Here is a 17,051-nt window from a genome sequence, read left to right on the forward strand (position 1 = left end):
AATGACATTGCATACAAACACACACACACACATACACACACAGACCTTAGGGTCTTGGCATTTAAGGGACATCAGAGCGCTCAGCAATAGCAGCTTCTGGCATCTGTTGCTTTGGCGACGCTCATTGGCAGTGGACAATGCCACGCCCACTCCCAACTCAGTCCACTTAGCCTTATAGTAACCAAATGAGAATGGAATGTCATTGAATTGCAAATGAAGAATTTCAATGCATTGGAGTTATTTTTCACCATCGCCGTGTACCGAGCCAACAACAAGGTGGAAAAGAGGAATGGGCGGAGGAGGTGTAGAAAGCTTAGGGAGGAGGCCAACTGAGGGCCAGCAGTAAAGCAGGGAAAATTGCCTTTTGTTCTTTTTGTTTCGTATGCCCGTCCCAACCGAGTTCTGCGAGTTGAGTTGGGTGGAAATGTTTCTTTTTACGAGCAGCATCATCAGCAGCAACCAGCGTCCGACTTGTTCAGACATTTTAAGATCCAAAGGATTCTTTTTTGTGGTTTTGAAATTTTAATGTCGTTTCCCCATGAGGTTATGGGTTTTCAAAATGGCGCCAGTTTTAGTTATTTAGGCAACACAGCAGAATGGGTGTTTTAATAATTTAAAATTTAAATCTAAGAAAGCATTTTGGTATACAAATATTGATATTTAATTACACATTCTTTAAAGCAAATTGTAAGTAAATTTCAAGTCGACATGGGTCAAGAAACGAGTACTAAAAAAAACTAAAAAATAATCGAAATAGTATTAGAATGCGCCTTTAAATTCAAGGTAAATTAAAATGTGTTAAACAAAACCTTAAGATTTCATTTATTTCATTGATTGGTTTTAAAATTCGATATTCTTAATTTTGTTTTTATATATTTTTTTACGTTTTCTTGTCCGTTATTTAGCACGTTATAGTTAATTTAATTAGGGCAAATTTTATATTAAAGGCGCCAATCAGACAAAAGGACCCCATAAAGTATATATGTATGTATATCCATGATCATATATATATATAAACCATAAACTATATATATTTTTAATCAGGATCAACAGAAAAGTCGATCTAACCATGTTCGTGTGTCCTTCCGTCCGTCTGTATGAACACCTAGATCACGAATACTATTAGAGCGAGAGCCACTTAATTTGGTATGTAGACTTGTGTGGTATTTAAGTATATAGAGTTAGTTTCAATATTGGCAACGCCCCCTTACGCCCGCAGAACTTACATAAAACTGATTTTCCTTAATACTATAATAGCTAGTAAAATATAGGCGTAGTTAGCCTAAGGGAGTGGCAGATTATGAGTATTTAAATCGATATAAAAAACTACGAGCAAATAAATTTTTCCAGTTTATAACTAGGCTGGGACTCAACTGTATTCCATGTGAAAAGTTTTGCCTTTAAATGGTTTGCAGCCACTGAATGCAATTAATTAGACAGCATGGACCAATAAAAACTTGATTAAAATTGTGAGTCGCGACTCTGGCAACAAAAACCGGCAACAGGATACAACAAGTGAGCTTAATTAACAGGAATGTAATTATGAACTTTTTGTGCGGAGCACAAATCAAATTAAATTTCACTTTTCGTAATAAAAAAAAAAAACCGAAGAAAAAAAGAACGAAAAAGAAAATGCTTCCATGGAAAAAAAACATACCCATTAAGTTTTTAGCTTTTCAGCTTCGTTTTTTTCATTTTTTTCTTTCAATGCGATTGTAAAGGAAGGTCAACAAGTCAACACTTTGCATCGTTTTGCGGCTTTGCTAAGGTCCTTGGGACCCAATGGTTTCGGTCTGTGTAGGAAGGCCTCATTAGCATATTGCAAAGATGCCAAGTTACCTGTTTCTGACACTTGATGTTCTTAATAATTATCCAAGGAAATTTCGTGTTAACGAGACGGTTGGGGAAAAACAGAGTTTCCATTGTCGGTTTGTTGTTCGTAGTGGCTAATTGTATGCAGATTGCCGCCGTTGCTCTAAAACATCATGCTCAAGTGTCAAATTACACACGTTGCGATACTTACCCTTCCTTCTTGCTCCCCTGTTGTGCAACCGCAACATGTTGTATGCCACCCTTAGGGTGGCTTGATTTCACTGAGGTTCACTTGCGGTTTCTGATAAATATCTGTTTACATTATCTGGCCCAGGGGTGGGTAATGGGCTCTTAATTAGGCTCATGTGATTTATTTTCTGCGCAAAGGATTTACAATGGTCTCAGAAATCATTGATTTCACTGTTAACAACAAATTTGCGAGATGCTATCAAATAATATTTGCTTCATTGAAAATCGAATACAAAATATATCATTTTATAATCCATCCACGTCGAAAAACACGTGAACTTGTCCAAGCTGCTTCTTTCTGGACATGCCGAGTAGGTCTATCATGTAGTTGCCGCTCGGTAATGGTATTTGGGCAAACATTTCATCCTTCAGGACCATTTCCGTTACACTTATGTCGTGCTGCAAGATTAACTAACTTTAATAAACAAAACTCTCTTTTAGCTTTTACACTCACATTCATGGGACATTTATGATTAAAATTGCTGAAATTACGAATGGCATTAAAGGTCAATTGAATCCAGGGATAACGTCTCGGATGTATCATAAATTCACAGAAATTAAATGTTAAATTGTACAAAAATGGACGATAACCATTGAATTTTTTATTCAAACTTGCAGCAAACTGAAAAATAAAGAAATTTAAAGAAGACTTTTTCTGTAAAAGAGTTAAAAGCAACTTACAGCGATCTTTTGCAAAGGCAACTGATGCATCTTTATATAGACATTACAACCGATAATGCCACGACCTAGCACCTTTAACTCACATTGTGAAAATTCACAAAATGTCTTGTCAAAGCTCTCACATTTGATATTTGTAAATTTTACACGAGCTCGAGCTGATTTAATGGCCAAACTTACAAGAATTACTAAAAGAGCAACACTCGCAACGGATTGAAGTGACTTCATGGCCGTCAAGTTGTCAATGGAAAACGAATTAATGATAGCCACAAAGCAAAAAATCTATATTAAAACGACTACGCTTGGTTTACTACATTAATTGACACATGAAAATGTCATAAAAATGTAATAAATGTTTCGAAAACTTTCAACAACTAAACAAAATAATGGAAAACAAATAACAACAATAAGAAGAAATAGATATACATATATAGATATTAATGAAAATGGGTAGTTTTTTATTCCAATAATTATGAAAACCCTCTATATATAAAACACGAAAAATGTGGGTCGCATTAGTTTGGCTAATGTTTGCAGACTGTTCATTGGCCATTATTTAACTTTTTAGAATAGGATATAAATAGGATATAATAAACAAAAAAGGGGATCCTATTGAGAATCTACACTGATCGTGCTCTATGCTCTCTCTCTATTGCCTCTATATACTACTTAAGTGGACATAATTTCAATTGCTAATAGGAAACATTCTACTGGTTACGATATCAATGCGAGATATAGAACCCAACATAATGCAAACGAATGATCAATAAAGTGAGTGATTGTCTATCTACATTATAGATATTTGAATTATTTTCATTAACATTTTTAAACTATAAATCGAGAAAAGTTGAAAGGAACACACATATTGCTACAATTTTACAGCTTTATTTCCATTCACCCACCTCCAATTTGGCTCAGAGTTTAAAGGACATTGAAAGCTTCCTGTATGTCACGCATATGACAAAACGCTATTGTCAAACCGGCCACTCAAACTGCACTTAAGTACGACTCCGTTGATGACCTTTAATGGCCGGGACTCGACCACAAAGTATCCTGGCCTCAAGGGGTCTTGTTTTAATTAGAGTGGCATGAAAGTATGCCTGCGGCGTTTCTTTTTTGGTTCCTCATATGCAATTCTTATGCAAATGCTTTTAATTACAAAACTGTGAAACTGAATTACGCAACATTGCGTTATTTAAGTAAATTATTTTCCGCTAGTTCGTGTATTTAATTGCTCAACTCAACGCCTTTTTAATTGCCCAAAGAAAGTCCATCCAAATTCAGTGAGGGCGACAGCGATGAAAGAAAAACCTCGGCCTGAGAGAAACAATTTCCATTTAAAACAAAGAAAAGAAGAGAAAAAACAAAAAACGTCATTTCAAGTCTACTTAAAATTAGATTTACTGCCAACTTTGTTGCGAGTAAAATCGATTTTGATTGATTCAATTTCCCAAAATTGTATGTGATAACATGTGCCCGCACATCCGCATGGTAGGAAAATTCAGTGGCAAATTGAAGAGCTACCAATAGATGTGAATAAACATTCAAGATAAATCCATGGGGATGCTGTACATAATGGTTTTCTACCTTTGAATTATATATCCCAAGTCTAACTACAAGTTATTGACCTTTTCAACTTTATTGGCAGCAGAACATCACTTGCAGTCCCCTTTATATCCAGGCTAATAGAAAATGTTTTTAGATAAAAAGGCGACAAATTGAATTTGCAAAGGTCACACATAAGTGCAACCAAGAGTGAGAGTTTTCCACACTTGAAAATTGTTGGAATCTCTTCAATGTACCCCCCATGATTGGCAATGGGTACTTTTCATTTTGATTTCTTAATAAACGCTGGCATTATTTTTCAGCAAATTGAATTGGCAAAAAAAAAGAAGCGATGAATGGGACCAGGAAAATGGATTTTATTGTGCGTAAAAAGCTATGAAGGGTGCGGCTGACTGTGTGGCCAAACCCTTTCGTAGATGAAACCGCATTATAGGGCTTTTAATTAATGGAGGTCACTACACCGGAGAAAGAAATGACTCAACATCCATTAAAATATCAAATTACAATAAATAAAAAGGTAAAAGTTTTTTTAAGAAGTATTCAAAAGGGGTTTTAGTGGCTTATTTGGCTAACTACATAACTTTGTTTGGTTATCTTTCTGCGTGTTTTGTTATATTCGGAATTGGCTTCGTTTCATTGATTACCCATTGAACATATTGTTTTTCTATTAATTATAGCAAAAGAGATCACGAACAAAGCTCACATATGGCTTCAAAGTTATACTAAGGGAAAACCGCAAATATCCCGCGGGAAATCCAAGGACAACACACAGACACACACACGCAATCTCCCACAGATAATCACCATAATCGGACGCTGCACTTGGACGCTTTAAACGATTTTCAATATGTCAAGGGAGAAGAAGGAACTCCAAGTGAATGATGATGACGCACAATGGCAAGCAGAGAGAAAAATGGGAAAATTGAAGGCGGAAAAACGAGAGTATAAAATCCGCTTACAATCCTCGTCCATCCACTCATAAGGGTGAGTGCGTGTAAATAGTGTCCTTGTCCTGTAATTACATTGCCATTGTTCGATATGGTATACCTACGTACAGACAGCCATACACGCATACACATACGTACATATGTGTGTGTGCCCTGTTCACATCGATTGCTTTTTGGGTTCGTTCGATTTATTCTTGGGTCACATTCACCATTGTGGTCACCTGCATGGCAAATACTTTGGCTATCTCACCATTCCCCTCAACAACTTCAACAAAAAACTTATATATGCCACTTTGCAAGTTTGCTGGAAACATACTGTCAGCGACATTTATGCTGCGAATCGTATAGTTTCCAATCCGAACAGGACATCCGATAACGTCTTTCCACTGCACCGATTCTCGAAGCATGAACCGCATCACTTCATTGGTGTTATACTCTGTGAGAAAACCACAAAAATCCAAACGTTTCCATTCTATCAGGCGTACATAATGATCTGCTCCTTGGGCCTTAACACGCAAACGGACATTCAGGAATAGAAAGTTACTGCCCAATTCGCGGATCAGTTTTACATTGATATCGAAATGGGTGCGATCATCATGTATGTGGGTCGATACTCGCATATATTGCGGTTCGCCAAAGATATTGATGTGATCAATTGTAATAGCAACAGTTGGCTAAAAAGGAAAGCCAATTCAAAGTAATTAATACAAAATGGAATCTCTCCTTTCAAAGGGAAGGTAGTTACCTGGTTTTCCTCTTCCGAATCCATAAAATTGCCATAAAGCAAACAAATGCATCCAAAGAGACCCAAAATCAACAACTCGGTCTGAATAATTTTCATGTCGTAATGAAAATAAAATGCGGGAATCGCGATGGCCAGAATCAAAAAGCGTTTCAGACAATTAAATTAAGTCATTTATTGTTTTCGTTACGCCCCATTTATATGGGTATCCATAATGCGTACCATTATAGTCACCTGAAATGCAAATAATTTTTGGTATCTCTCCACATTCTTCGATTATTTCGAAAAACATTTTGAAAGTTTTTCGCATGTATATTATTCTCTACATTGAAATTGGTAGCTTAATAATTACTGGCATGTATTGGACAAACAATCAATTCATTCAAATGCAAAGATTTCTTAAAGAGCTGGGATTTCATTTCAATTCACTCAAGACACCACAGAAATCCATGCCTTTTCATTGATACAAATAAGTTTATCACTGCCATCCAGTTTGACCCGTAGCTTCATATTCATGATCAGATAGTTGTTACCCACCGACTTGAAGAGTTCGCTATATATATCAAATGCTGTCCGATCCTCATGTACATGGACTCTAACTTTCATATGAATATAACTGGACGCTTATATAACTGGACGCTCCATATTATTTAACCAAACCTTGCGTGGTTCATACGACTCTTCAAAGAATATATCCTCTTTCATTTGGGCCTCTTGAAATCGACATCTAACGAGGATAAAAACAAACAACCCGCACAGTATGAGTTTCATCACGTAATGAATTTCGAACAGTAACAGCTCGTAGCTGGTAAAAGCTGGAAAAGCTCATAATATGCTGTCAATTTAAACTGTTTCGCACGGTTAACTACAGCAATTAAAACAGATTTAAGCAAATCCCCACAGGCTTTAATATAGCTCACTAAACTCGTGAAGGTATCTCAATGAAAGGCCTAAGGCCAATTACGAATGATTTTCCGTTTAAACTAGCGATTTAGATCATTTATTTAAAGCATTTACTCGAGTACATCCCATTTTATATATCAACCACTCGTATTATTGTTGTCACCTGAAAGGCAAGCAATTTGGGTGATTCTCCGTTTTCTTCAATAATTTCAAAAAACAATTTATAGGTGCCATTTTGAAAGATGTCCGCATGTAAATTATCTACCACGCTGACATTCTTTACAGAATAATTACCCACACGAACAGGACATTCAACAATTTGACTTAATTCCAGAGATTTTTTAAAATAATGCTGCATAATAGGATTCGATTTGTATTCTGTTAAAAAAGGCACACAAATCCAATCCTCTCCAATCGAAAACTTTCACAAAAACATCTCCACCTTCGGGTTTGGCACGCATCCTAATATTCATGATCAGATAGTTGCTACCCAATTGCTTAAACAGTTCGACATGCATATCGAAATGAGTTCGATCCTCGTAAACGTGAGTCTTCACTCTCATAAAATGCGACTCGCCATAGGTATTGATGTGATGAATTCTGATGTCAGCTCTCTGCGGAGTTAAGTATGTAATTAATTTAATATTTGATCATATGTTTATTAAACACGTAGCTCTCTATTCACCGACCTTAGTAGGTTTGTCTTCATCGTCAAAAAACACATCCACCTCCGTTCGAGCATCATAGAATAGACAGATTTCGAGTAGGAAAACAAACAAACCGCACAGAAGAAGATTCATTGTGATGTGAATTGAAAATGAAATTAGTCATGGATATTTGCATTATGATTTCATTAACAAACCGCACGGTTTAGTCATGGATATTTGCATCATAATTACATTAAATAGGTAGCATTAATTCTATCGTTTTTTCAAACAGATCTACTATTATATAGCTATCTCGAACAAAGATCTTACAATGAAATTCTAAAAACCATCTAGAAAAAAACTTTTTTGTTTACTATTGTTAACTAGAATTTAATTCGTCTTGTTGGGAGCTCAGATATTAAGGACATTTGGCATTTTGTGACCTCTTTATGAAACATCATGAAATTTATAAAGAAATAAGGAAAATTTTGAAAACAGTGAACATTTTCTGGTTCCCTTCAAATTTGTTATATCAAGGTTTCACTTTATACATAATTATTGTTATAGCTAGATAAGAAAACATAAACGAAGCTTTCTAATCAATGTTTCAAAAGCATCCCAGAAATCATATCTTTGGAGTCTTAATGGTATATACATATGTTCCTTTGGATTTATAACGACAAAGTTTTTCTTAATATTTTATATGATCTTTGGTAAGTTAAGTGGAAAAGGTCAACCCAAAACAGCACAAATTTCAGATACTGCTGCATTAAAACATTTATTTTGATGTATGTATATATCACTATTTATATATCGAATATGCGTATTATTGTTGTCACCTGGAAGGCAAACAATTTGGGTGTCTCTCCAGTTTCTTCGATAATTTCGAAAAATAATTTATAGGTGCCATTCTGAAAGTTTTCGGCATGTACATTGTCCACGACACTAACATTCGTAACAGAATAATTGCCCACTCGGACAGGACAAGCGATGACATCACTTAATTGCATAGATTTCTTTAAGAAATTTTGCATCATCGGATTCGTGTTGTATTCGGTTAGGAAACCGCAAAAGTCCAATCCTTTCCATTCAAATAACTTAACAAAAGAATCTTTGCCCTCCGGCTTGGCACGCATCCTAATATTCATGATCAGATAGTTGCTACCCAATTGCTTAAACAGTTCGGCATACATATCGAAGTGAGTTCGATCCTCATCAATATGGGTTTTCACTTTCATGAAACGTCCCTCGCCAAAGGCATTGATGTGATGAATTCTGATGTCAGCTCTCTGCGGAGTTAAGTAATTCAAAATTTTATCAAATGTTTATTAAACACGTAGCTATCTATTCACCCACCTTAGTGGGTTTGTCTTCATCGTCAAAAAACACATCCACCTCCGTTCGAGCATCATGGAATAGACAGTTTTCGAGTAGGAAAACAAACAAACCGCACAGTAGAAGATTCATTGTGTTGTGAATTTGAAATGAAAATCAGTTTAGTCATGGATATTTGCATCATGATTTTATTAAATGGGTAGCAATAATTCTAATAAAGTATCGTTTAAACAAATTAACCTACGATTATATTCCCATATTATTAACCTCATAACAAATCTGATTGTAGAATATTTGCAAATACGCTATAACAGTTTTGACATTCGTAGAGGACAGTATTATGATGAAATCCTTAAAAGCTTATACAGAATGCCGGAAGCCGTTTGAATCGTTCTTCGGGAATTCCAGTTTAAGAAAAGACAGGTTAAACAACTTTTAATGTAAGTTAAAAAATATTTTTCTTTTAAGTCTTGACTATATTTATCACTTGGCAGAATAGAAATCTTTATGGAAAATCGCCAGAAAAATGAAAAGAATAATATTTAAAAAGTCATTCAAAAAGTGCCAAAAAACATAAGGGATGAGCTTAGTCACAAGGTTTATTAAAAAGTTAGTGGCAAAGATTTTAATTGATTCTTTATACTCGAGAAAGAATAAACCCACCTATACATGTTATTTTTTGTATGGGTGGAGTCCATTAGTTTGAATTTGCATTGCTTTTAAAGGTAGTTTGGATCCAATTTGTAACCCTTAGTTATATGTCACCACCTAGTCAAACGACTCAATTAGCTAACCGACGGATATGTGCAACCATCAGGGCTTATATTCATTAGACGGCAACATCGAACGTATGTGTGTATGTACATCTATATATGTATGTATATATACACACAATCAGGCAGACGGAAGCTCCAAAGTGTTGAAAAGCCAATTAGCGTTGGCGTTGACAGGAAGGAAGCCATAGGGCTATATAGTACCAATATACATATAATGCGGTTGCAATGTGCGTGTAAATGGGAATACATAGATGGAAAAGTTTAAAATTTATGAAAAACCACACGCAGTGTGCAACAACAACAACAACAAAAACAATTCGCCTCCAATTACCTTTCCCTTGTGTTGGCGCCACTTCTCATCCTTTTAATCACTTTTATTAAACTGAATGTTGCGTAATTTGCTGCGTCATTTAATTAAGCCGATTCTGGGCGCCCTAAGCCGTCTTAGTCTTAATATGAGGTTTGGTCGTGCACCATAATTAATTCACATATACATTATGTTTACCGTAATTATTTATTCATAACTGCTAATAGTGTTTCTAAATGCTAAATAATATTCACATAAGTCGGACTAACGCTGCCATCGTCAATTGGCATAAACAAATGCCCGTAACACATTGATACAATGTTTGTTAAAGCTTATATCCCATATAGGGTCTAGATCCAGTATGATTTCAACTTGAATTTGGCTTCTTAATGCGTGTATCGGCCAAGAAACAGGCGATTACTTTTCCCTCCTGATCATCGATAAGTTTAACTTCCAAACGTGTGGGCACTTCCGGTTGGCTTGTGGCAATGGGCAATAACAATTGATAGGTAACATCCTCACCAGCATCTAAAGGACAATAGGCACCATGCAGCAGATTCGAGCAAACATTTCCACGTGAGGCTTCCAAATCATAGGGTATGGTGACCCCCCAGCGAGGTAAGATGAACTTGAGCACTCAATTGTCGCATACTATTGCGGTCTGCAAAGAGGTAAGTTCCAATATTGTAGTTACTTAGTCATTTAGATTTGTAGAGTGTTTTCTACTTACTGGCTACAAATTGTATGGCTATGTTGGCCTCAGAATCTTTCAATAAATCACAGGGAGATGAATCACATTCGTTAATTTGTACCATTAATGGCATGGCCACATTCTCGTCCGCACCTATTGGCCCAGAAACAACAAATATTGTATTAATATACAAGTCTCTCGATTTATCTCTCTATTCAAGAGTTACTCACATTGTCTGATGGGTGTATTGGCCTGGGCAAAAGTCCACATTAAACCAAAGATCAAAAGAATATAGAAACTCGACATTTTTGCTATAGTTCTGTTCACTGTTTAAGCTTAATGAATTGTGTGACTCTTGACTGGCAATCAGATGATATTTATACTAAAAAAATCTATTTGAACTACGTACGAGTGCACTCGCAACAGCGGGTTAATCTAATCACTTTGATTAACTGTCGCAAACAATGTACTAAGAAATTATTCTGCACTCGCCAAGTTAATTCGAAATTATATGATTTTGGCTAAGTAATTGATTTGCTGATAAGGTAAGTACATACAGATTTCCAAAAACTGAGCAAAAAACAATCAGATTCAGATTCTTCCTTTTAAGTTCACATAATTTTAGTCGCATAGTTTAAGCTAGTTGATGATTTAGTAAAGATTTGTCAAAAGATAGTCTCATTGAAACTTAAATAAACTATTACAGAATAATTAGCTCTCATTAGTTACATAGTTAGTTAAACATAGACTCTGGAGATCCTTGGTAACGTTATAAGTTTATAGTAAACAATCTATAACGACCAATAAACTAACTCAATTTAATGTTAAATTTCATCACGTTTTTGATAACAAAACTTTATTCCATATTTAAATGGGCGTTGATTTTTTCTATCTTAGCCCGTTAGTACATTCAACTAAACGTCATGCTAACCTGTATAAAAGATATCCCAGTGCAAGTGAACTTTTGTTAGAAACTAGACGCAAATTACGCACTCTCCGTTTTATTTTTAAATGAGTACGTACTTGTGTTTATAGCCAAACACCTGTTGGTATAGATTTCTGGGTTCTGTTTGGTGCAAACGAACCCAAACGGCGACGAGGCTAAATGAAAATAAAATTAACAAGCGATTAACCATGATTTATGGGTAGCAACATTTTTTGCTTCAAGTACAGAATTTGTATTGCATATTTTAGGGCTGCACCCCACGGGCAGCAGGCGATCGACTGTTGGCTACCAGTCGCATTAACATCAATTTATATGCATAGGCAATTTGAAGCAAGTTTTATACAATTTCTTACACCCACTTGACTCTGGAAGAGAAGAGTCTGCCGAGTCAATGGGGTGACAGGCACTTGCGACCTTGTTGTTCTGTTACCCAAAAATTTCATCAATATTTTCATAAATTCAACTGTTTTATATGCAAATTAGCTAAGCGATTTTACACAGCTTGCCAAAGTAAGTTAATTTGTGTGTATGCATGTGTGTGTGTGTGTGTGTGTAGGAAAATTGATTTTTTAATAATGATTAAATAATGTAAGGAAGAAATACTTTTAAGCACTCAAGTGCTTGAATTAAATTTACATAGCATTTTGTATAATTAACTAAAAAATTTCTATAAAAATTTAATGGGACACTTTTTTACGTTTACCATTAAATTTGTATTAAATAAGAATTATTAACCATATTTTTATCAAAAATAAAAAAAAAAAACCAAATAGTCATCAACCTTTAATATATATTTTTTTCTTTTTCTTATCTCACTTTATTATTTTTGTAAAAAAACATTTCTTTTTCCTCATTTCCTGTTTTATACTCACCCAATTTGTTGCTGGAAGTCTAATTAAATAATGGAATACTTTTGGGCTGTTCAACAATAAAACAATGCAATACACTTCCTATTTCAAACTGGGCTACATTTGAGTTAACTGATATTCTGGTAGATGGTATGAACAAAATGTTCATTTCACATCTCTTAAGGGTTTCTTATACTCTTGAAGCCAATATAATTAGTTTAAGGAAATATTATCCTAGATCGGTTTAGTCTATTATAGGATAAGAATACATTTGTCTCTTATTATTTGATAGTATTTTGTTCTATCTTGTCAATTTAAAACAAATTAATAGTTGATTTGGAACTTCTTGTCAAAATAGATGACCTTTTGTTCAATTTGCATTGAGTATTTCATTCTTCCAGGTTGCTCAGTTTAGAAAAGTTCAATAGGAAATCCAAAACATATTTTACAACAATTGCTAAACATTTTTTTCTTGGAAATTAGAAATAAGAAATCTGCCAGCTAAGGTCTCATTTAAAAGTTCTTTGGAAATCGCATTGCTAAGCATGAAAATTTCATCTACAGTACAAGTAATTTTCAAACTTTGACCTATAAGTTCAGCGCAATGCACCTGAAAATGCACAAAAAATTATAGGGGGGACCACATACTGCATAATTGTGCACTCCAAGAACTTTCGTCGGAACATTACTTAATTGTAAATACACCTCAAATGTATGTTCTAAGCCTATGCAAATAAGGCGCGAGCTATTATTCACTTGAAAAGTCCTGGAGAAATTGCGTTAGAAAATGCCAACACGTCAGGTGACTCGAAAGGAAGAAAATTTTGTTGAAACGCATGTTTTTTGTGATTTTGGCTAACATGAATTTTGCATTCATTTAATTACAGAGCCAAGGCCTGCTGCCAGCCAGAATCCTTCAATCGGAGGGTTGATGTAAATTAATTAACAGACTGTTGAGTGAGGGGAAAAGTCTTAGGTTCGTTGGCTGGAAAAATTTAATAATTTTTGCATGACGGCATATGCAAATTGGTTGTGCAAATACCACATCAAAGTGTATTCAACTGGGCTGCAGGTGAAAATCATTTGAACAACAAAAAAATGTCTCAAGGCCAGTTGGTCAGTTGACCGACAAATAGATTGTTAAAGAACTAACACTTGAATGCACTTCGATAGTTCAAACTAACCAGGAAGAGAAGAGGAGAAACGAAAGCGAAAGCCTTGAAATAAAGTCACCCTTATGAAGGGAGTTCTTGTTTGATAATCACACATACACACACCCAAACACCTGTTGAGAGGGTGGGTAAATTGTGAATTCCTATATTAATTGACAACACATGTTGCCCACACCGAAATAAGTGACAAATTTGATCAGCCAAAGTTGTGTTTTAGGCTAGATAATACCTTGTATTTATATTGTCCAGTCCGTCATTAGGATTCTAGAGAGATGCTTGGGAATACTCTGCTAAAGTCATCTCGTTCAGTCTTTTATCTTGTCTTAACTTTCTACATATATTCCAAAACGATTCTACTCTAGGATGGAGACACTAATATACCCTCTTAAAGCATATCTAATGAGTATAGAAACAAAATTTAATGAAAAATTAACAACACGAGAAAGAAAATGTCAACTAATTGAGACACAATGACTGGTCATATTAGATTACATACAAGCAAACAAAAATCAAACTGAAATTGAAGCCAGGACACACAAAAGGACAACCAGTTGGGAGAGAACACAAATAACTGGCGTGACAAATTGTTGGCCTTTGACGTTGGCATTGATTTGACAAATTAATTGAGTTTGTTGACAGGTTTTCGCCAAGAGATGGGAGAGTATTACACCAGACTCTTTTCGGAGGGCGAAAGTTGAATCATTTCACATATTTAATATTCATAAGCAAAAAGTATTTTCTATTTTTATACTATGCACATCCATTTCCATTTTCCGTATTATCGAATTCAAAAGGCACATCAAAGTTAAGCTTATAATGCATTGGGGAATATGTGGGATTAGCCTTCACATATGTAAAATATTTCTCAGGCAAAGTGCCAACGGAAATGTCTTGGATGGGGCTAAAACGGAAATGTCTTGCAGTAAAAGTATGTTGTTTCTTACGTGTTGCCCGATTCGTTCGATTTTCCGGATCAGATAATTGTATTAAATGACACTGAAAATAAGTAGAATCGCATATATGTGGGAAATCAATGAAAGGTCTCATCGATGGTGATGCTAATCAAATATTGCGGTTCCCTTTTTTGTAAAAGCCTTAAGTAAACACACACACACACACACATACATGCACATTGAGGTTTTCCTTTTCTCGTGTTTCCTGTTTTCTTTTATTCCTTTTTTGTGTAGGATTTTTACCATTGCTTTGACATATTAAATAATGTCACAACAATTACAACTCTGCAGCATGTGACATTCGTCTCTGGGGCCCAGGCCAGGGACACGGCCAGGAGGCAGACAGGAAGCAAGTTCAAAAGCATGTCATGGAAATCTCATGCTGTGCAACATCCCAAGTTGCCACCCTCAAGGGCTGTGCAACAACAAAAAGTGAACGAGGGTTGCTTTGGAACAACGTAAAAGAGGATATCTTTTTCATGTATTTGTTTACAAATTTCGCTTCCTTTTACCTAAAAATTATGCACCACATAGCTCTCATAGTAAAGGATCATTCGATAGTAAAATTCTAGTATAATGTTTGACTTCGGAATACGTCTCAGTAGACGTTTTGAACAATTAATAAAGGTTTTATATGTTATCCTTTAGTTACACTGCCTCTGAAAGGAAAAGAATCGTCAGTGCAACCAGTTTCATAAAGTTGTCAAACACATCTCTCTGGCTTACCTTTCTAAAATATTTTGGGGAAAGGAAAAATTATATTTTCAAGCTTACTTTTAGCCAGTTTCACATATTGACAATGGCTTTGGTCGACGCACAAATGTCTGTGGGTTTCACTTTTCTTTTTTTTTTTCGCATTTTGAGCTTAGTGACTGTCAGTTGAGTGCTCAAAGATTTATTTTTGGCATAGTCTTTGTGGTTTTATTTTTTTTCATTGTGCCAACAATTTTTGCCACAAATTTTACCTGAGTCAATAATTTTAGTAACCATATTTTTGGGATTTGCACAAAAAGAAAAAGAATTTCCAAAAATATATTTTATAAATTGGTAATTATTCCAACAAAAAGTTGCCATTGATGACAACAATAAGAGGAATTAAATATAGTCTCAAATATCACAAATATTCCTATTCCAGTGTACATTAATTCACTCAATTTCCAATGATTTCGGTGCTCAACAAATTTGATAAGATTACTTTACTCAATATCAACTAAAATGCTCTCTTAGACTCAGCTATATAAATGCTGCGGACTTAGTTAGTCAGTCATAATAGTAAATCGAAAGAACAAGATGAAAGTCAACATTTTAATTTGCCTTGGCCTTTGCCTTATTGTCATGATTCAAGCTGAAAATGCAAATCCCGCCACTGATGTGAAACGATGTAAGTTCTAAGGATAATCATCCCCATAACCAATATATTAACCAATATATTTTCTTTTACAATAGGCTCCGGTAGTAAACCATTTCCGCTAGAGGTCCGTGTTCATGGTTGTGTCACTCCGCCATGCAACATTGTCAAGGGCTCCACACAGGATTTTGAAATCGATTTTGCCGTGGACAAGTATATTACTCAACTCACTGCCTTGGTGAAGGCCACCACTTTGGGCATTATTACAGTGCCCTATGAACTGCCGCCCGATGTGGCTGCTGTCTGTCCCAATCTCATGTATGGAGCCTATTGTCCTCTCTACCCAACCGAAGATGTGACTTATTTGTTTAGTTTCCCCATTGGTGAATATCCGGAAATTGGAGTGAAAATTGAAATTTATTTGGTGGATCAAGATGGAGATACGGCCACCTGTTTTGTATGTGACATCAAGGTCGTTAAGAATACCGGAGGGACAAAAGTCTATGAGCTCAATTATCTCAACTAAAGTTAAATATTCAGTTTATAATTTACTGTGATATAAGCATAATTTAATCAAGAAAAAACCTAAACATTATTATAAATATAGTCATATGACATTTGCTTTCATATTCCAATTATAGAACAGATGGTGCAAGTAATTTGGTAAATTTGATTTGCCCGTTTTTAAGTACATTAGCCATAAAAAGTTTGGGAAATAATGCTTTAGCAAATCAATTAATTATTTAAAAGTCCTAATGCCTGATAATGGCTATTAAACGCACCTAACCCACCTGTTGACAAATGCAGAAAAAAACGTACCCGGTTATCAGATTTCTCCTAGATTATGGCAAACATAAAGCACTGTAAGAAATGAACTATTCAATTGTGTTAATGGGTGGAGGTCAGCGAACAATTTGGGTTAACTGCGGAGTTGCTTTTTGCCAAATTTTCGCAACGATTTCTTCAAGTGTTTGTTTGCACTTAAATTGAAGGTGATAAGAAATTCGCCATCTGAATCTGCTGACCATATGGACAATTTCTTTGGCTTGCTGGCTGATCAATAAAAGATTATCGTGGCTACAACGTTAATCAAATTAATTAATCAGTTTCGGTGCAAATTGCATCGTCATA

The 17,051-nt window shown here is 35.3% G+C and overlaps 3 protein-coding genes across 3 annotated transcripts; 1 reads left to right on the top strand and 2 right to left on the bottom strand.

Annotated features, from left to right (window-relative positions):
• Positions 1 to 8,350: 8,350 nt before the first annotated feature.
• On the bottom strand, positions 8,351 to 9,011 carry LOC137582101 (uncharacterized). The gene is made up of 2 exons (XM_068296537.1): positions 8,901 to 9,011; positions 8,351 to 8,833 (listed from the first exon to the last, which is right to left on the bottom strand). Exons 1-2 carry the CDS (start codon positions 9,009 to 9,011, stop codon positions 8,351 to 8,353), a joined length of 594 nt encoding a protein of 197 aa, XP_068152638.1.
• A 1,255-nt stretch (positions 9,012 to 10,266) lies between these two features.
• Positions 10,267 to 10,964, bottom strand: Npc2c (Niemann-Pick type C-2c). Its single transcript, XM_068297720.1, is given in 4 exon segments — positions 10,267 to 10,572; positions 10,574 to 10,623; positions 10,693 to 10,806; positions 10,884 to 10,964. Coding segments are annotated over 4 exon segments (483 nt in total). The 5' UTR covers positions 10,960 to 10,964; the 3' UTR covers positions 10,267 to 10,329.
• Positions 10,965 to 15,861: 4,897 nt separating this feature from the next.
• LOC137583026 (NPC intracellular cholesterol transporter 2-like) lies at positions 15,862 to 16,446 on the top strand. The gene is made up of 2 exons (XM_068297902.1): positions 15,862 to 15,953; positions 16,019 to 16,446. The coding sequence occupies exons 1-2, from the start codon at positions 15,863 to 15,865 to the stop codon at positions 16,444 to 16,446; spliced, it is 519 nt and encodes a 172-aa protein (XP_068154003.1). The 5' UTR covers position 15,862.
• Positions 16,447 to 17,051: the final 605 nt, after the last annotated feature.

This window comes from Drosophila tropicalis, unplaced genomic scaffold (genome assembly GCF_018151085.1).
Source record: "Drosophila tropicalis isolate 14030-0801.00 unplaced genomic scaffold, ASM1815108v1 contig_859, whole genome shotgun sequence".
Lineage (NCBI taxonomy): Eukaryota > Metazoa > Arthropoda > Insecta > Diptera > Drosophilidae > Drosophila > Drosophila tropicalis.

What these genes read in the sequence shown, in the direction of transcription:
- LOC137582101 (XM_068296537.1), bottom strand. Translation starts at nt 9,011, where the DNA reads ATGAATCTTCTACTGTGCGGTTTGTTTGTTTTCCTACTCGAAAACTGT. An exon ending in ATGAAGACAAACCCACTAAG is followed by an intron (nt 8,834 to 8,900) that starts GTGGGTGAATAG and finishes TTAACTCCGCAG; the next exon opens with AGAGCTGACATCAGAATTCA.
- LOC137583026 (XM_068297902.1), top strand. Translation starts at nt 15,863, where the DNA reads ATGAAAGTCAACATTTTAATTTGCCTTGGCCTTTGCCTTATTGTCATG. An exon ending in CGCCACTGATGTGAAACGAT is followed by an intron (nt 15,954 to 16,018) that starts GTAAGTTCTAAG and finishes CTTTTACAATAG; the next exon opens with GCTCCGGTAGTAAACCATTT.